Source organism: Neopelma chrysocephalum, unplaced genomic scaffold, assembly GCF_003984885.1.
Source record: "Neopelma chrysocephalum unplaced genomic scaffold, ASM398488v2 Primary Assembly neopelma1_45, whole genome shotgun sequence".
NCBI classification, from domain to species: Eukaryota; Metazoa; Chordata; class Aves; order Passeriformes; family Pipridae; genus Neopelma; species Neopelma chrysocephalum.
This window is the reverse complement of record NW_020897704.1, coordinates 10,804,275-10,824,754: the sequence shown is the minus strand read 5'-3', so window position 1 is coordinate 10,824,754 and position 20,480 is coordinate 10,804,275. Positions and strand designations below refer to the sequence as shown.

The 20,480-nt window shown below is 37.9% G+C and overlaps 1 protein-coding gene across 6 annotated transcripts in view; it reads right to left on the bottom strand.

Annotated features, from left to right (window-relative positions):
- Positions 1–1,462: 1,462 nt before the first annotated feature.
- The window catches only part of ATXN7L1 (ataxin 7 like 1), a 114,711-nt gene continuing 95,693 nt past the window's right edge, over positions 1,463–20,480 (bottom strand). For 4 of the 6 annotated variants that reach the window (XM_027679346.1, XM_027679351.1, XM_027679350.1 and 1 more), the window contains 6 exons: positions 19,907–20,163; positions 17,464–17,656; positions 15,030–15,151; positions 11,462–12,413; positions 7,315–7,389; positions 1,463–4,104 (listed from right to left, as the gene is read on the bottom strand). In XM_027679346.1, the coding sequence (XP_027535147.1) occupies positions 4,063–4,104; positions 7,315–7,389; positions 11,462–12,413; positions 15,030–15,151; positions 17,464–17,656; positions 19,907–20,163 (1,641 nt within the window). In that variant the 3' untranslated portion in view covers positions 1,463–4,062. Of the gene's footprint in view, positions 4,558–7,314; positions 7,390–11,461; positions 12,414–15,029; positions 15,152–17,463; positions 17,657–19,906; positions 20,164–20,480 lie in introns of all 6 variants that reach the window. The other 2 variants (XM_027679347.1, XM_027679348.1) reach the window with 2 other exon arrangements.

The window sequence follows — 20,480 nt, the reverse complement described above, 5'->3', positions numbered from 1 at the left end:
TGGAAGAATAAAACAGATACTGGTTGCACACCGCAATGACTTTCTTCTAAAATAAATAGTTCTGTGGTAAAAACAGAAGCATAAAAACTAGAGTGCAATGAATAAAAAACTTACAGTGTGATCTGCCTCCCTCTGAAACTGGTGTTATTTAGAGCATGTTCGAGAATGTGAGCAGGAGAGTAGTGCTACCAGCAAAATACTTGGTGCATAACCAAAAAAAAAAGGAAGGGAAACCCCACTCCAAATAAGAGAACAATCTGCAAGAGCTAAAAACCTACTGATTCATATTTGGGAAATAAAGGCAGTGGTCTTCAACCTTTGCTGGCCACGGGCAACGATGGCAGGCAGCTAAGAACTCATGGCAGCAATATTCTCTTTTCTTGGCTATAGCTTTAATTTCTAATGGCTGCCAGAAGTGGTAAAGCATCTTACAAACACAGTGTCACTCTTCAGCCATACACGGGGACCACTCATGTCAGATGAAACTTCACCATTTACTGTTATTCATGATGTTCATTTTTTCTATACTGGAGAAGATAAACTCAAGACTAAAAAAAGAAAAGCTTTCAAAACAAGCAGCTCAGACCAAGGCACTAATTGTGCTAATTGTAGCTTTTGCAACAGGTATCAGAAGGTGCAAGACATTACACAAAAAGCTGTTTACCTAGAAGGTAAAATTTCCCTCCTTCGATTCCTGTTTCCTGTAATGCAGCCCAGCTTCCAACTCCTCTGCCAGTTCTGTGTGTGCACACAAAAATGCAGTTTTCAGTCCAAACTGCTTGCTTTTAAAAAAGATCATACCGTAATTGTGAGCATCTTCCGTAAAGTATCTCCAAGACAGTTTCCAGATACTTCAGGAAAGGAGCATAAAAATGTACATCTTCCCCAGATTTGCAGAAGAGGGTGGCTGCGGGAGAAAAAAAACTGCAATCCTCTCTGCAGAGCTGTCGAGCCAATGAACAATTTAAGTCTCATTTGATCTGTAATTGGAACAGGCTTTACACAGAACAAGAATCTTAACGCCTAGATAAGAGCTGCATTTTTAGTATTAACAACGATAAAAAGGCTGGTTATAAATTTGTACTGCCCATTGAAGTGAGAATTCCTAAATCTAGCAGCTGTAACGAAGTTAATTCTTACACTGATAAGGAATGAGAAAATGCATTCAGCTAAGCAAAAGAATTTAAAAATGATTTATCAGGGCAAAAAACCTGAATAGCTGATCGTTGCATGTGTCCTGACACATAAATACAGAAATATTTTAGACATGAATGCCAAAAATAATCCCAAAGCAATTCAGCCTTGTACAGAAAGCTGGGCAGATCTTTTGAACTACCCATGGAATTCTCAGAGCTGGGTATCTGCACAGTGTATTTCAGCCTCTGGGAAGAAAAAGGGCAGTCCTGCAATACACACCATTTTTGCTTTGCAAAGAGAAATAATGACAAACCCCATCTCTTTCTTACAAACATATAAATTATTTTATTTACAAAGCCATGTTACAAAAAAAAATAATAATAAAGCAAAAAAACAAAAAATACAATCGCTCACTAGAGAATATCTCCAGGCCCGGTGTTGAACCATGGCAGTATCAATCAGATACATGTTTGTTCTGGTTTTCCTTTTTTAAACTGTAAGCCATAGAATTTACTATTTACACCTACTTTAGACATTTATTCTGCTTACAATTATCACAAGCATGGAATGAATTCTATTTGATACTGCTAATACATAAAGGTGCAGGACAAAGAATGAAAATACTTAGTGTTACAAAATATGGATTGTAGAAAAGAAATTGGCTGTACAAGTATGGCATTTTTTTTTCTTAGAATGATTGGACATGCTTTCTTCAAAAGTCTTCTGGAAAAGGTTCTAAAATCTGTAGTAGGAAAGCACAATATAGCAGGTGCAAATTCGTTTCTGTGCAACAACAGTTATTTAATATATCCCATGACTGACCAGCTATGCAAAACCCACAGAGTTTTGTTAAAGTGCCATGGGTCAACAGCATAACAAAATATAAGGTGTAAATAGAAAAATTTCTTTTTTTCTTCTTTTTTTTTTAAAACAATAGTTCACTGAGAATCAGCAATAATAGAATATGCTGTATAAACTATTCTCTACAAAGGTCGATCAGCACTATTTACAATTGTTACATCGATACAAAAGAAGGCATACAAGTTATCCAAGTCGCTTTTTATGGCTGACGGGCCTATGCATCGCGTATGTGTAACAACCAAAGCTTCTGAGCCTCTATTGCTGGAAACAAATCACAAGATTTTCAGGCAAATGGGGAAGAAAAAGAACTACTGAGTGAATGCTACACTAAGAATGCATTATAGGCTGGTCCAGTTTTGTATCCATTTTTTTCCCAAACGTTTATTCCATTTCACTTTGCAAGCTAAAATTTTCGATACGTTTAATTAAATAATGACTCTGATGATGAAAGAACACCACGGGATTTTTACTTCGTGCTTAACTTTCCTGAAATGCTGTCAGGTGTAAGCCAGTTGAAAACAAAATTTAAGCAGCATTCAAAGGACAGGCTCCATAATTCAGCTTTCCAATTAGAAGATGCATGGAAACAGCTAAAGCTTTCTAAAACTACAAAATTGCTCCTTCAGTCACTGATTAGCATTAATTCTCAGAAGCAACCACTGAATCTCACAACCACTGTTTTCCCTCAACAACTAGAAATAGCAGTTCATTGATTACAGAGGATGACTTTGTTACTGAGATTTTTAAAATCCTGCAGTTTTATAACTCAAAATAAATTAAAAAAATCAACATAGTACTGCTCCTAAAACTGAACAAGACAAAAATTGTGCAAAAATAACAAAGATATGTACACATTTTTCAGTCCGAAGAAATGTACAATAAAAACATAATTCAAAGAACATTTTAAAAATATAAACATTGCTTAAACTTTCCTAAGTTTCATACTGTTTCTGAAACTATACCGGTCAGTTAGCTCTGAAGTATAGCAAAACATAAATTATTACAAAATTAACACTATAAAAATTTATTTTAAGAATATTTCTAAACTTTTTTCAAAGGGTCTAGCCTTGTTTATAATTGCTTAAACATTTTTAGTCTTAAAATTTGCCTTAAGCCTTCTTTTTTTAAAAAAGAAAGTAGTAATAATCTCCCTATTTGCAGTCTCTCGCCTTTCCCCAAGATGTAAATAAACCAGCATATAAGTGCACTTTTAACACTGTAGAAATAAAAATTAACTCCTCTGTACTATTGTTCCAGTACCTAGTATTGGCTTCCTGATTATAAAATCTATATTTTATTAAAAAATTATTCAGTAATCCTATAAGAAACACTGTCAGTGCAATTCTATTAATGCAAGCCAATCTGCTCAACTCCTGTCCTTGCAAACCCAAACTGTTCACTGAAGTTATCAAGTGCTGTGTTCTTAAAGGTCTAGAAATCCCATGGGATGTGGGGATTTTACACGTTGAGCCCCTGATAACAGTAATTGCAGTTTGGTGCAAAACTCCGCTATGCATTGATCGAAGTATAGGTTCCTTAAGAGCCTGATCCTGGAAGAGGCTGAACACTCAGAATTCCCACTGAAATTATTAAATGCTGTAGGTACAGAGCACCAGTCAGGATTAGTCCCTAAAGTTGCAGTGCCCCAGCTGTTTGTAAATTACTAAGAAATGCACTCAATTTTTATCCATAGGACAAGCTTAAATACAGAATTACTGTAATTTTTATTTAATGAAAAAATTTGGAGATCCTTTAAATAAATTCAAATTATGATCTGGATTTTTTTTTGGAATGTCCACTGTGTTCTGGTAAGGAAACAAAGGGAGCATTGCAACGCTAACAGCTTTAAAAGGCATGAAACATAACCAAGCAGAACGCACGGATCAGTGGCAAATACAAGTGGAAAAACTAAACAAATCACTATTACAGTTTTCTGTAAATTTAATTCTCTTTAAAACCACAAATTCATAAAAGGTTAAATCCATCTGCAGGACATAGAAAAGAAAAACCCTGTGGAGTAGGGCTGCTGAGAGCTAGAGATTATAAGCTGGTTCCTTTTCCTTGTTATGGAAGAGTCCTTATTCTACCAGTCCGGTTTGATGTCTTCTAAAAGAGAAACCAGAGCCAGGTTCAAAATCACACAATGTCTTTTGGTATAAAACACTTCAATAATGTCTGTGTCTGACAGTACTCAAAGCAGGAACTTATTTCAAGTCCCTGAACTAATTTTTCTCCCTGTTTACTGACTACATTAGACCTTTAAGAAAAGGAACTGCTTTGAATAAACAGCTTATTTCCTTTTGGGACTGTCTGATTTTAATAAGCTTTGGTGAATCTCATGTTCATTAACTTGGTGTATCATTACAAATAAAGAGCAGCAATTAGACGACAACTCTGAAGAATCTTTTCCTCTACACAGCATGTTTTCATGCACAAGGAATCCTCACACAGCATACACGTTGTCACCTTCCCTTAATAAAATGATCTAGTTACTCAGTATTTAAAAACCACCGCATACTGAGGTCTTGAAGTGTTAACACTTTCAGGCACCTAAAAGCACTATGAAGACAAAAACACTTGATTAGTTAAAAACCTGGAACAAAGATAAAATCTGAAGAAAACAAACTTTTAATACATAGTTTGTATTAGCACAAATAATTTGATTGTAAAACTACCATTCCATTAATGTTTGTTAAAAGCCAAGTAGTTTTTGTAGAGAAAGGTAGTATTATTTCTACTAAAGCAACAACAGTTGGAAAAACAGGCATGTTTTTATGTATACAATCCCTTGTCAAGTCTCAAAGACATGCAGCAACATTCAAATTAAACATTAATTGAGAACAATCTGTCTTAGTTTAACCTGAGTTTAATGAGATGGGAGAGAACTGATGGGCCCACAACAGTTATCCTCACGGGAGCACCTGAGTGCACTTCAACACAGGGAGCAAATGACTGAAAGAAACTACTCCTTTGACATCAAAACAAGGATAGGCCACCTTGAACTCACAACTCAGTAATGAGAAACACCCAGTTATGGGTGGCAGGTGACTTTCCCAGCATTGCCTTGCGTCCTCTCGGCTCCAACCGGCCGCCTTTGGAAGGCGAGCGGGAAGCTTTCCCAGTTGGACTGCACGCAGGCCGTCACAGGTGCACACATGATTGGGTTTACAGCCTAACACAACTTCCCAAATGCCACATTCTCACCCAGCCACTCAGCCTCTTGATGAGTTATGGACCCCCTCCCTTCTCTTGAGAAATAACCACCTCCTCCTCCCTTTGGCTCCCCCTCTGCACCAGCAGACAGCCCCGGCAGGTTGCCTGGCCAGGGAACACAGCCCAGAGGAACTGCTCCATATGCACATTTAGCTTGTCAGCTGCAACTCTGCTTCCAACTGCATTGTTAGAAGTCTGTTGTTGTGATGTATTCATGAAAACTTGCCTGATTTTTCCAAATATAAACCCCTGGTGTATAGCAGAGATTGTCTCTCCCTACAGACCTTACTTCACTTGGACTCTCTGATTATCATGGTTATAACAACACTAACATTAAAAACAAGACAGCTCACGTTCCCTAGTTATATCTTTACTGACACAGCATATACTGTAGATCCACTTATTGTTACCTAATTATTAACACCTTCATAATGAAATATTATAACACAGTTTAAGACTGAAATTTTATTTAGAGACTATTTCATCGCTAGATTGAAGATAAAAGCTGTCAACAAATCAGCTCAGATTTGAAAGTGACAAGCATTTATTAAATAGGGAATCATTATTCATGGTTCAAATACTAAAATCCTGTGTTAGTTAAAAAAAAAGTCAATAACACTTAATATTAACTTGATTTTCTTTTGTGTTTGTACTCTGTGCTCCACATTCAACTACCAAACTGACAGAAACGTATTTTTAAAAATAAAGAGTTTGTGAGGCTTAAAACAAGAAAACACTTCTATTTTTGATAAAGTTATGAAAACAGGCAGCTGAAGAGCTCTGCAATAGCCTCAGTTTACATAAGGCTGCCACAAAATTAATGTTTTGTACTCTTAGCTTTTCCCCATGGGATCTAGGCAACAGATCCCAGCAAGTTCTGTTCCCGGGTAGTGTGTATATTATACTAACACAGGAGCAGGAGGTTAAAGCAAAAACAGTTTTATCCCAAGTTTGTCAGTGGCAGTTGGACCACAGTGTCTCACATAGGAAAATGCCAACCCCTAGTAGAAGTATGAAGAAACTTTCCACTTTTTTCCCCTTCAGAGTATTTCTTCCATACATATACCACTTTGAGAGAAAAAAAAATACTGTTTGGCAGTTCATCTCAAGATATGAGTAATTCAGAGTATTTTTAATTGGGATACAGTGATGGGTTATCATTACTATAATCATTACCGTTCTTTTGCTGTGTCTACACAGCAGAAACTAAACAGCACAACCATTTAGAATAACTACTCCTGTATAATTTAGCCAAAATATGTAACAGAATTCTAAAACACTGACTGGTTGTATACAAAAATCTTCTGGACACCTTGCTGAGCTGGGAAACCTTTTCATACTAAGCAACTTGACAATGAATTCTTGATAAAGTACTCAACTTGGAGAGTCAAGTTGTATTAAAACAAATAAACTAGTGTATCAGTTCTCCAGACAGATGAGAGTTGGAGCATGGGTCAAGCACCTGTTCTCACATAAAAGCTGAGTTACAGCATTTATTATTATTACTCAACTCATAGCCTGTGTGATAAACAGGTATGGTGGGAGTGCTCAGGATTTCTCACAGTCCAAGAAGGACTAAGATTACACATGGGTTAGTTATGCTTTCAGATTAGTTTCTCTGAATAGTCAAGTGCTCTGTCTTCTGTGTCCCGTTTCTGTCCTCCCTTTGCTGCTTCATTTCTGGCCTATTTTCAAACGTTGCCCCTCCTATGCCAGTCTGGGGACTCTGCTGAGCCACCTCGCTCAGCAAGAGAAGTTGGACAGAAAAACCACATCAGCTCAGCTGAACCCTGCACAGACAGCTGTTGCTGCTGCTGCTGAGCTTGTGTCACCAAAGCAACAGCCAGGGAGCAGCACATGAGCCAACCTGAGGTGTAGTGCAGGTGGTGAAAAACAAGCAGAAAATGTGTAATTCATAAATCTCGGAGGGGAAAATAGCTGGAAAAAATTACATGAGAGGAGAAATCTAATATTAGTTCACCAAAAGACAGCTTCTGTAAAGAACTGTATTCATAAAGAAATTGCATTTTAAGGTTTTACAGTATAAAATATTTCAAAACCTCTTACAGACTACTTAAGTACACTGTTTATAAAGCAACTTACTTGTCTGTTGTGTACTGGGTTTGATGTACTCGAAGGACTGGATTGTGACAAAGCTACACTGCTATTTTTTCCAATCTGAAAGACATTAATTGAGCAGTATTGAGAGGCATATTTGTCAGCTCAATGCGGATGCTGGTGATGGCCTTCCCTTTTGTCTGTAACATGGCACTAATTGCTTTGCATTTTGAACACTGGTATTTTGTTATTGCAAAAGATACACTTCAGATGGAATCATCATTATCTCTCACAGCCTGTATACTTTAAATAAAGTCTTAAAAGGAACATAAATACTATTACAGTTCAGAAAACAACATATAAGGCAGTTGCTGAGGGAATATAGACTGTAAATTCCCACCTCTCTAGAATGAAACTTATTTCTCTAGTGCCTGGAGTCACTTAGAGCAACTGGTCAGAGAGCACGGAGTGCTCGAGGTCACGGGCTCCTCCCCAGGGACCTTCCCCAGTCCTGGGCAGTTTAAAGCAAGTGGCCAAGGACTGGAGCATAGCCCTCAGTTATTCTATTTTCTTCCATACTGAATCTTCATTTATCATTGCTCAATAAAGCAAATATTAACCAGAAGAACCAAACTCCAGAGATTCAAATTTGCAATTGTATCCATTTACTGCAGCAGAGAATTTCCCTGGGAATGTTTGCTAATTGTAGTACACATACATACATTTTAAAAATACTTAGTTATAATATTGCAATACTCAACTGCACATTTCCATGTTTGAGAGATTACAGCGCTCTGCAAGAGCAACTTGTCTTAGGTTTTTCTACAATGACCCATAAACATGGTGCAGATATTTCTGTTGCGATAGAGAAAGGGAGACAGCTGTTGAGTCAGAGGAGTAGTTCCTCAGGGGTTACAAGGCTGACAAAGATTAACCATGGACATCTGTCTGCAAATGGCAGGTGACTGGAGTGTGAAGAGTTATTCACAAGGTCACTGCAGTTCAAGTAATGTCAACTTAAATCACTTGATGGAGAGGTAGCAAGGGCCTGTCTTCTAAACAGTGAGAAATGCAGTAGCCAGTTTCTTACTGGCTCGGTGGGGCTGTGGCGGTGCCTGGCAGGGCCTTCACAACAGCAGCCTTCTCCTTCCCCTCCGCAGCATCGTTTGTTACTTTGCCATTTCACATACAGAGTGAAAGGTAGCCTCTGTCTTCCTCTCCACATCTGCCCTTTCTCACACAGTGACTGTTTAAAACAGTGTTCTCTGCTCAGATTCTATCCAGAAGAAATGTTTAAAGATTTTATTTACAGCCAGTTCTTAAGGCACTCCCGTGATGCACAAAGATAAAAAGGGTGGGCCTCTGCCCATCCTGTTGCCTTTAGCATGTTGTTTTGCCTGCCACAGCTGTTCTCTAGGGAATAATATTTAATATACAGATCTTGACTAAGGGTACACAACCTTGTACCCTTCCAAACCGTTCAGAACATTATGGCACACGTGCAAATCACTAAATACACCGTTTACAACATTCATAAAACCCTTCGTAATGTCCACGTTTTAAATGGAGAAATAGTCACTAGGAAATGGATGTACTGAGATCCTAGAATCATGAGAGGGAATATTGTACCTCTTCAGGCTTTCATGCAATCAGTGCTCATTCCACTAACAGACCGACTCTCCAGGTCAGACAAAGCAGCACAGCTTTGCAGACCATGTTTGGCCTCAGGCACCATCCCGCCTGCGCTCCAGGACAGAAGGGCCATTCACAGAGGCTGAGCAGTTACAGCACTACATGAAAATAAAGACAGATTCCAAGATGTCTTGGGTCTCGAATGATGGGAACACCATTTCAAGAAGATTAGGGTGAGGCCAAAACTCAACCCTTTTTTTTTCCTCTCTCTCTCTTTTAAAAATAAAAGTATACTTCAAAACCCAATGGTCAACACTTCCAATTACTATCTTCCAGTCCAGAGCTGAATTAAATGAAAAAAAACTATACCATAGCCTATCACCCATCACTTAACCTTTTTTAATGTGTTCCTAGTCTTTAATCTGCCCTATTACATCAAGGATCAGGAGCAAGATTTTAAGCAATACCATATTTTTGGGTGGGATTTTTACTGTGATTGCATTTCTAGAACACAGCAAGTCAAACAGCACAGCTTAAAAAGGAATTTAAGTGTTGTATTCTCCAGAGTTTTAATATTCACATGTAGAGTATGTAATATTATTTGACCCATATGCATAAGTGGGTACAAATTCCATTTATTTTGTATTGCATACAGTATGCTTGTCACAAAGACAATTGGCAGCCAGTTAGACTTCTGCAATACAATGAACTCCATTTTTCCTCCTATTTTTGATTACTACTGTAGCTCCGAAAACCAGCAGTATAAGAGGAAAGTGTGACGAACTATTACTTATATACATACACATATATGCATGTAGGCACCTGTACATATATATAAAACATTATGTTTAAATATCTGTATATTGCTACACTTATTACAAATATTTAACCTTTTATGTAAGGAAAAAATATTAGTCAGAATTACATTTTTACAAAAATTCAGTAAAGACTTCCGATTGATTCTTTGCAGTTTATTTACTTCTATTACTGTGCAACATGATGAAATACATCACAAATTGGAACAGGAATGACCCGCATGAACAGATTTAAACCCTAGGAGAGTCAGAATTTGAACTCAGAACCTCCTGCATGTAGCTGTAAGACTTCCTCAGACTGCACAAGCTACAGATACACTCTATGTCCTGTAAAAGGTGATACAATTCATTTCCTACTACCTATGTTTGGATCAAAGTAATAATTTGTACTTACTTTTTCTTCCCATTTGACACCATTTACCTCCGGGCAATTTAATCTTTTTGGGCACACACATATTTAAAAAATAGGATGTGTGACAGAATGAAGAATTTAAAGCATCCTCTGCTGACTTCAGTTACTTAAAGATCAGTTCTGATTGGACACATTTAAGAGGCTTTCAATAGAAAGACAACACTACTACCCATTTTAAAAAGCCAAACAAATCATCTCTGTTGTACCTCTGCTGGGAGCAGGAAAAAGAAAATATACCTGCTAGGCCATTCTTTGAGACTTTCATTCTGTCTGCTGTACCAGCTTTAGGATTCATTTATTCCTTTTTTCCACTCCCATTTCTGCCTGCTGTTACTTACGGATTGCCTTGCCCTTACCATCTCCTTTTCAAAATTCCATTTAATGCGCAATATCCTTAAGAAATGAGAGTTTCACAACCAAAAAAAAGATTCCTAACCTACGTTCTCTGGACTCTCTGAGGTATTCTATTTTCTATGGCTTTGTCTTCCAGACACCAGGGCCAAGTGTTGTTTTCTGTGCACTGCACAGCACTGGGCAGGCTGGCAGAATGAAACAGTACATTATTACAAAGATTGTATCGGCAGTTTTCCCACCAAATTTTACTTCACACATACTTTTGTCCTTTTATAGCACCACTGAAAGAGAGGCCAAAGATCTGTTTCTATTCATAATGAAGTAAGCGTGTGTAACCTCATCTGTTGCACTACCTCCAATATTCTAAACATATGTACACTAAAAAATATAACCAAATGTCCACTAAGCTCATCTGGTTAAGATCTTAATTTCTTAATTTTTCCAGTTTTGAACAGGAAATGGCATCTGAGGTCAGGTGTCTCAGACTCTCCCCAGAAGAAAGGCAGATATAAGTGTTTTACAGAAGAGAAATGAGGAGACTTGCACCACATTAAGAAATGAATCAGCAACAAGTTTGGGAAAAGAAACAAACAGAAATTCTGACTCTCATCTTCCTGTTTTAATGACACAATTTATTTCAGAGAGATGAGAATTAAGAAAAAAATTATTTTCTAAAAAGTATTCATTCTGGACACTCAATTTTACTTTCAGAGATACAAATGGCTACTTTATTAATTGAATAAAAAAATCTCATAAAAATATTTTGAGAAAGTATATATATATATAATTTTTTTAGCTCTCAAAACATCTGTGACTGGTACAAAACAAATACAAATACGTTTCTGTATTAACCTAGAAAGTAAGTTGTGTGATGAGAACCAATCTGAAGCAAACATAGTATTTTCATTTCAAGAATTCATGAAATATTTCAAGGAAGTCAGACATGATCTGCAAAAAAATAACTGGAAGAGTCCCTTACCTGCCGAGAGATGGAGCTGCTTGTAGGATCTGGCACCGCTGAAATAAGGTTGGCAGTGCTCTTTCTATGAACACTATTCATACCAGGCATTTTAGTGATTTTACAGGCTTTGCTACTAGAACTAGAGTTTTTACGTTTTTTTCCTTCTGATTTGTCAAAAGAAAGGGGTAGAGAAGACACTGCATTATGTGCTCCCAGGGAGTGGTCCCCTGAGTGGTGCACGAGAGAAGATACAGACAGATTAGAAGAGTCAATACTGCTCACTACCATGCTCATGTGTTTCACTGAGTCTGTTGAACTACTTGATAATGAAGTCCGTCCTGAGGGCTCCGATTTGGCACTGAGTGGGCTTGTTCCGTTATTGGTATTGTGCACAGACACACTGTTATAGGAGGATGTAGCCTGATAGGAGTTCAACGTTGAACTGGGGTTCAGGACACAGTTCTTTTTGTGGGACCCTGAAAATGAAGATGAGGAAGATGTTTGCAAAGATAATGAGGATGATGACGACGACGATGACGACGACTGCGGCTTTTTCTTTTTGTTACTTGAAGACTCATCACTCCGAGATGACAGGTCTTTCACTTTTGAGGATTTGCTGGTTTTTGTTTTGGATGGCTTGTGGGATGGGGAAGGGATGACTGCTGGCACTGGTGACACAGCTGATGGCGCCTTGAAAGTTGAGTCCATGATACTTAAGCTTGCAGCCACATGTGGAAAAGCTGTAGTGTGTGACATAATGGAATTCGTCTCTGCCGTTGTCACAAAGGCTGCATTTGATAGCATGGCTGATGTCATTATGTAAGAAGAAGTGATTCTTGAACTGATAGGTGTTGAAGGAATATACACCGCACTGGGGTTGCTGAAAGGCTGTAAGACTGAGGCTGGAAAAGGAGTGGAGACATGTGCTGCTGGAGAAGGCATGGGACTATCTGCTGCAGGAGGAATTTTCCTAAACAGAAAAGGAAACAGAAAAAAAAAGAGATTTAGATACATAAAAAATTCCATACAAACAATGCAGATAGTCTGTGAAGGACTAACTTACTCAAAAAGGTAAACCAAGTTAATTCTAATTTTGATTTCTATTTTATTAATCAGGTATAGCAATTAAGTGCACAGTAATCCAATTTAATCACTTTATTACAAATTTAATTTCCTTTTTTCCTCTCCTATTTTACCAAACAATTAAAAAATGCAAATAAAATGCCTGATGGTGGCACCTGTAAACAACTTAGTCACTACATTTCATTCATTGCATATGTTTTGCTTGAAAGTTCAAGTTGAGGAACAGTTTCAATACCAACCTAAGCTCACAGGTTAGATTTGATCAAAGCAGTAAATGAGCCAGTCTGGGGGATTGTGAAGCACTTAATCACTGAGCTTAAGGAGGAAAGCTCATCCCTTTCCAAATGCAGTGCTATTTCCAACCGCTCATTTGAGAGCTGGTTAGATGGGATTAAACAGGGAATTTATTGACTAATTTTCACTGATATTGAAAAATTGACAAAATATTAAACAATGCCTGATAAGCTTTATAAATAATTGAACACACTTCTGCGAATAAAATCTAATAATATTACCTGTGAAATTAGTAGAACATATTCAAATTCATTTCCATTCAGCCATCATCTTCTATTATTTTATCTACTGCAGTGTTATCAAAGAACCAAACCTTCATAATGTCTCTTGGAAAATTATCATGTGAGCTTTTCCCATTATTTAGACTAAAATTTAATTCACAGTTTAATCCTATTTCCCTTTGTTAAGTAGCCATACATCACCATAACTCTGCCCTTGTTATCCTCACTACTGACACCTTTTCAGATTGTAAAGGCTTACTCTTGCCCTCACAGAAGTACGATAAAAGAGCAGCATTGGGTGTGCTGTTTCATCATAAATCAAATCCTAATTACCAGTGTTCTTGCATGGTATACTTCCCATGGACACCATTGGACAGAACACTTTATGGCACAGTTACATAAGGGATTATATACAGTCCATGCTGCCAGAAACGAGGAAGTCCTACTGCCTGCCACAACGCAAACAAAGCTGCTTATCCGGGCCGTTCCTCAGGTTAGTTTTAAAGAAGGGCCAACAATTCCTACCCATCTTTGTGAAGTACTTTGAGAACCAGGGATAAAAGTACTTTGTTAACGATCTCAAAACACAGCCTTGCATCCCTGCACCTCCAGCCACAGCTGCAGAGCTGCACTAACACCAGCTGTAAAATACCAGACTTACACACACCTCTGCTTGGGGAGCACAGGAAAAGGTCAGTCCAGAGGGATGAGGACAAGAGAGGAATACAACAGGAGTTAAGCACTGTCAACTTCCTGTGTTAAACAGACAAGTCAGTACTGCTGGAATTCATTAAAATATTAGAGATTACGTAAACAGCTAGCATTTGGGAAAACATTTAAAATTGGATTTAGTAGGAGCAGGGTAAGACCCGTTTATTTCTTGTATCGAACGACTACTGCAGAGGTTATTTTTGTTTTCTGTGACAGTAGTGGTACTAACGACATGTTTGCTCAGATGCCTGAGTATCTTTTCTCCTGACAAACAAAGCCAATAGATAATAAGTTTTAATCTTTGTATTAAAGGAAACAAAAATATTTTCATTTGTGGAAGGCGACAGACACTAGTTAACAGCCAAACTGACAAAGTAGAAAAGAGGAACCCCTTGCAGATTGAGCGTGATCAGTATCTAAACAGACAAGAAACTGGCCCTTTTACAGCAAATCCAACCCTTTCCAAACTATGTCTTCTAGCACAGTGGCACTGTTATCATCAAGTTACCAGGTTAGTCAGACAAGCCAAGCTTTAGTGCTTAAAAAATATATTTAAATAAAAATCAAACCTTGTTTATCTAATGGCTGGCATCCAATGAATATAACACAGTCCTGATAATAAACAGTGACACGAAACACTGCACTTTAGTGTCATTACATTGGAAGAAGAATGCATATTCTGCAATAGAATACCACCCCCAAAATTAATTCTATCTGCAGATGTCATGAGTTGTTTTTGGTTTTTTTTAAAGAATTAACATCTATGTTAGAAGTGTAATCTGTTTTAATCTATCTGTGTAGTCAAAGCCTATAGTGCTTGGAACCTGCATATGTGATACAGAGGTGCTTCAACAGTGAGTAATAATCAGAATTTTAAGATCCCAAATGCAGGAAGGACACTATGGACTAAAAGGCTATTATATTCCATCTTACAGACAAATGTGTATAGAGTTCCTTATCTTACAACACATGAATCTTACAACACAGAGCAAAGCCTGAATGGGTGATATGGGGACATGATAAAGGTATAAAAATCTAGGCAAAATTCAGGTTCAGATAGACTAAAAAAAGTCCTAAATCTGGCAGAAATTTACACCAGAATAGGAGATTGTTCTGTTGGGCTGTGTGTTCCTTAAAAGAAAAGATTTGTACGTGTATTACCGCTATGCCTTAATACAGAGGTAATTTTACAAAAGCTGCCTATGGAGTGTTTAATTTAGAAGTTCTACAGAATTAAAAATGTTAAAGTACCCACCAAGCATAAAAATCCCACTTACTTCCACATCTGTGAGTTCAAGTGTTTTTCTACCATGGAGTTCAGTGCGAATCGAAAATGGTCCCATCTCCGGTCAAAGACATAGTACCCTCTTCCCATTAAGCGACTGCCGTATGAACAGAACTGAAAGAAAAGGTATTTCAATGTTGCTTACAAAAGTGTATTTCTACATTGATAGATCAAGGAAAACCATTGTAATTTGTATCATGCATCTAAAACATCTTTAAAAAGGTGTTATACTACAGATAGTATTTATGCTTTCTGTAGCATAAATACTTTTTTCAAAAATTATGAAATATGTGCATAATGTTTCACTGAGTGTAAAGTATATTTCCAACTTTGCTAATTAGTCAATGTCAGAGAAAATGTAACTGCTGAAGTACTTTTAAGGAGGCAATGCTGATTAGTAATACTCTTACTACCTCAGAAAGACAAGTTACACTACTCTGTGCATATTAAATCTCATAATTGAGTAACAGCAATAAAAATATAACTGAAGAGGAAAAAGGTGCAACAGGAACACCTTTAGTGTGTATTTAATAAACAAACCACTGACATTTCAGTAAAAAAGTAAATTATCATCTATGGCATCTGTGCCACAACAGAACACAGGATACACTCTTCACAGTGCATGAAAATCATCTAGAGGAGTAGTAAATATTTTGAGAATTCTGCACAGCTCAGGAGTAACTCCCTCTGGAGAACTTCCTGTAAAGTCCTACTACACTAAAATGGTACGATCAGGAATCTACCCTTGCTTAAGTCTTAGCGATCTACATGATGTAGAGAAACCTGTTGTAAATCATCCTCAGAAAACAAGACAACTCTCCATCACACAAGGGACCAAGTCACACAAATTCTGGCTGAGATCAGAAGCACTGATGTGGTAGAAAAGCATCCACTTAAAGTACTTTTCAGCTTAATGGACAGCAAGTGCTGACTGCAACTGTTCCTCTTAACTCTGTTTCATGACAAGGTTAAACAGGTTAATTAAAACCACCACCTATGTTGATAAACTAGCCTCACCTCCCAGCAAGCTACCACTAACATCAGCTACCACTAAGAGGCAATTAAAAAAGCTACTGACTTTTCACCCCCCTTCAACTATTACCACCTAGCTGGGAGAGGGACTTTGTAAGGAAAACAGTTCACATTCAGTCATTCAGTTTGAACTATGCTGGAGGTGATTTACACCATCTTTTCTGACTTGAAGATGATATGGACTAAGAAGAGTTGCACTAGGAGTAACTGCTTCAGTTGAGAGATGCTAAGATTTCAGAGAACAGATGACTCAGTGGGTTTGCCTTGAAACAGAACTAGGGTCCTAAACCAAAGTGGTTATTGACAGCCACGCTTCACTGCTGAGGCCTCTACAAGAACTGGCTGTGCTTAGATTATTTTTTAAATTGTGTGGGCACCCATGCAGTGAACCTTTAGTTTTTAATTCACAGACAAGCAGTCAGCAAAACCAAAGCAGAATACAAGAGTACCAAGGGAACAGGAGGTTCCTGCACATCACAATATTAAATGGAATAATGATTAAATGGAATAATGATTTTCTCTGTAAGAACCAAATACAAAATTTCATCTGACAGTCATTTAACATTCAGGTTTACTTTTTCCTGGTGTCTGACAGTAACAAGTTCTCCTTTGCTCTAGGGAATATAAACAATGCTACAGTTATCACGTTTGTTTTACTCTGCACATCATATGGCAAATATGTAAGTGTATTCCTTGGCTCAATTTTTATGAGATCCAACTCTTCATAAGTTCAAGAGTTCTTCCATCACATCTCGGTTTGTACACCATAAACAAATTCACACTGCAGAGATAATGCCACAAAGCAGTTCATAGTACTTAGAATGAAATTTCTCATTAACACAGGAGGAAGACAAAACCAGCTGCCAGAGAAACACATACTTGAGCCACCACCAGAGCCTTTCCATTTTAGATGAATTAAGCAATAGCTTCTAAGTCCACATACACTCACGCAAATGATATTTAATTACTGCTTTAAACCAGACTACAAAAATGAACTGTAATAGCCCCCTGCTGCAAGGTACAGTTATGGAAGAACTGTGACAACAAAGAGATTATCAGTTCATGTCACATTTAAAGCAATGCAACTTCCCTCAGTTTAGCAGAACTACACCTAAATTGTAGTCTACTGAGAACTAAAACTACTAGTTCTAAAACTAGAACTTCTGAATTTCTGCTGCTCATCTTGTCCTACAACCCATTTGTCATGTGTACTGACCAGTCTTCTCCTCCTACCTTATCCCATCCGTACAATTTTCTGTTAAATGTATTTGTTCTCTTTAGAACAGTTTTCAGAATGTAAGGTCCTTATTCCTCACCTTTTTACTAAATTACTTTTTCTCCCCTCTCTAATTACATAAGAATAATGGCAAGGCATGCCAGAGACAGACACATACCCCAAGAGGTCTGGGATGGTGTCCAGAAAAATGACAGTCTAATTTCTCAGATTCTTCAGTTCCATCCGCTTCTCCTTCATCACTGGACAATCTGCTCGTTATATCTCCTCCCATGGAAGGCAGTGGCAGTTCTGGTACGTACCCACTGTGGTTTGAAGAACTGTTGCTGTTTATGCTATTTGCAGATGAAGGTCTAGAAGGAGAATACACATTTAAATTATCAGTGTTCAAAGTCTCTGCAAACCTACCTGCTGGCATCAGGCATCAAAGTAAATGATACCAGAAATGATCATGTAAAGAAGGACAGTAAAAGATACTGAATAGCTGATATTTGGTCTTGTCAGAAATACATCATGGGGTTACCATTACCATTAGCAGAAGCACCTTAGTATTGCCTGGAATTTTAAATTTGCCATGAAGTTCGGTTTTAGATCTTGAGAGAAACAAAGTGTATTTAAAACATAGATAAAAATCAGATGTGTAAAACTGTCTTACAATGCACCATTACTCTGCTACTTGATTAATCCCAAGCGCCCAGTTATGAAGTTATATTTCATACCAAAATCCTACTGAAATAAATCAGTGTAATAAATTTAATAAAAGTGTTTAGTTGACACCCTCTACAGCTAGATTAGTGGGTGAAGTAACTGGGAGAAGCTCTCACAGCATATAGGTTTTCTTTACCTTTGTCTAAAATCCAATGAAACGAAGTAGAAATGCCTTTGCACCACAGGATGTGATGGTGCCTTGCCTTTCAAAAGTAGTTTGGAAACAAATTAGATTAGAAGTGGGGGTGGAAAAGGGTCTCAATTACAGATCAATACTTGGTCTATACAACCATGTATGTATGGAGAGCTCTGAGGTTGGAGGAGATGTCCACATTGGGCAAAATCTGCAGATGATCTTCTTCGGTCTCATGAATTCACAGTCTCAGGGCACAGCAGTCACTAAGCCTGTGGACAGGTGCCCTCTCCTGACCTGAGCAGGGATTGCTCATGGATAGCATCAGCTGGGAATAACTGCTGCAGCTCCTGCTGCAAGGGATGGATTGTTCCAGTGCTCTGCAGCCTTCAGGAGAACTTGGCAGGGCCAAGCCAAGCCACCCACAGTGAACCCAGTGAGCTGTGCCTCAGCAGAGCAGGGAGCACTCACAGAACCCCTTCCAGCAGCGGAGCCACAGGCTGGCTGGCTCCCAGACAGGCAGCAAGGCTTTCCTCTGGCATGGCTGCTTGCAAAACCAGACAGGATGACCCAACAGAGGCACCTCAGCAGAAACAGAAGTGTAGGCTGTACAAACACAACATAGGACTGCTAAAATCCTCCTCCTCATGCACCACTATCTCTGTAATTTCTTCAGCTGACTCTCATGGAATTGCATTCCAGTTTTGCTGCTTTGACTGTAACACCTACTAAAACCCATGTCTGCCTGTCTGTTCTCCTCTCTAGTTAAGGACTCTGTAAGGTCACTCCTTTAACAAGAATTTTAGGCGGATTCACACCAATTTATCTATTCTTTCATTGTCCTTTCACTCAAACCCTCTAAGGCCCACCCCTGCCACTGTAGGAATAAAATTTCATTAGGGCTTGGAGAATTGAAACAGCTGTCTCTGTAAGACTTGAGAGAGCAAATAGAAGAAGTATCTCTTTGAAATAGGGACTGTCATAGTACAAAAGCCCCAAAATGAGCTTGACCAAGGCTTCTGCAAAGAAATGAATGATGAATCAATATAAATATGAACAAAACCAACTAGTTTAGCTCTATGCACTCCAGCCAAAACTAGCACCACAAATAAACAAAACATATGGGAAATTTTTCCAGAGGATAATTAGAATTCAGCAGAACAAATACCTCATACTGTTTTTCGTAAAGAGATGCCTTCAGAAGTTTGCATTGTCTTTCTGAAGACTGTTTTTGTCTTTTCTAAGAAAAGTCTTCAAAACAAGGGAAGACATGCTATGGACAGTTTCACATCAATAGTTTCAAATCAACACTAAATTACACCTTTTTTTACAAGAATTCCATTGATGTAATTGGCAAAGTATGTGTAGAGAAAAATTCTACATTAATGTGCAGAATTTCACCTGTACTTCGCTAATACCTGAATGATTTATGTAAACAGACTTTTATTCCTAAATGTCCCAGAATGATTTGAATATCAACTTTCCTAATTATTACTGGCCATTTTAGCCAAAACCAAAATAAGTTAGTCTGAGATTCTGAGCTGAAGGTGGACACTACTCCTTATACCTCATTCCCAGTCAGACCACAGGTTACCATGGACAGATTTAGGTTAATAAGAACTAGCAGAAATTCTTATATTAGTATGTTTTATTGTGCAATAGCCTAAAGAAGTATTGAATGCTTATAAAATGAGATGTACGAAAGACTAAGAATTTTCTTACAGCACCTTCAGCACCATTTCTACACTGGAGAAGTGCTTACCTTGGAAGTACAGAATTTGGTGGTCTAGATTTTGCAGGAGATGTTACTTTAGATTCTTGCCCAGAGTTCACTGAGGATCCTGACAGAGAGTCTTGTGCTGGTGTGGGCTGGCTCTGATAGCTTTCCCTTGCAGATGGTGGATGCTCTTTGTCTTTTGCGACTTCTTTTTCCCTGGATCGAGCTTTGTGTTCAGCTAGAAGGATGTCAAACTGTTTTTTACGGCCTGGAACTGCTCGTCGATGATTAAGTGAATGAGTCTAAAAATAGGGTGGTTAAAAAGCATTTGTGTGTGCATGACATTGTTTATGAGTCCTCTACACTTCTGATACACCACAACTCTAAAAGATAAAATCTACTTCAAACAACTTTAGCCACAGTTATGGAAATAAAGCTGCTCTTCCACATTACCTTTGATAATTTATGAAGTCATTCTTAAGAAATGCCAACATCAAGGCTAAAATTACTTTTTGCAACAATTTTCATATAATAGAGACTATTGACTTACCTTTTCCAGACAGAAAATAGAATTCCAGTAATTTTAAGATATTAAAAAGTAACATCACTGTAGCTTTTA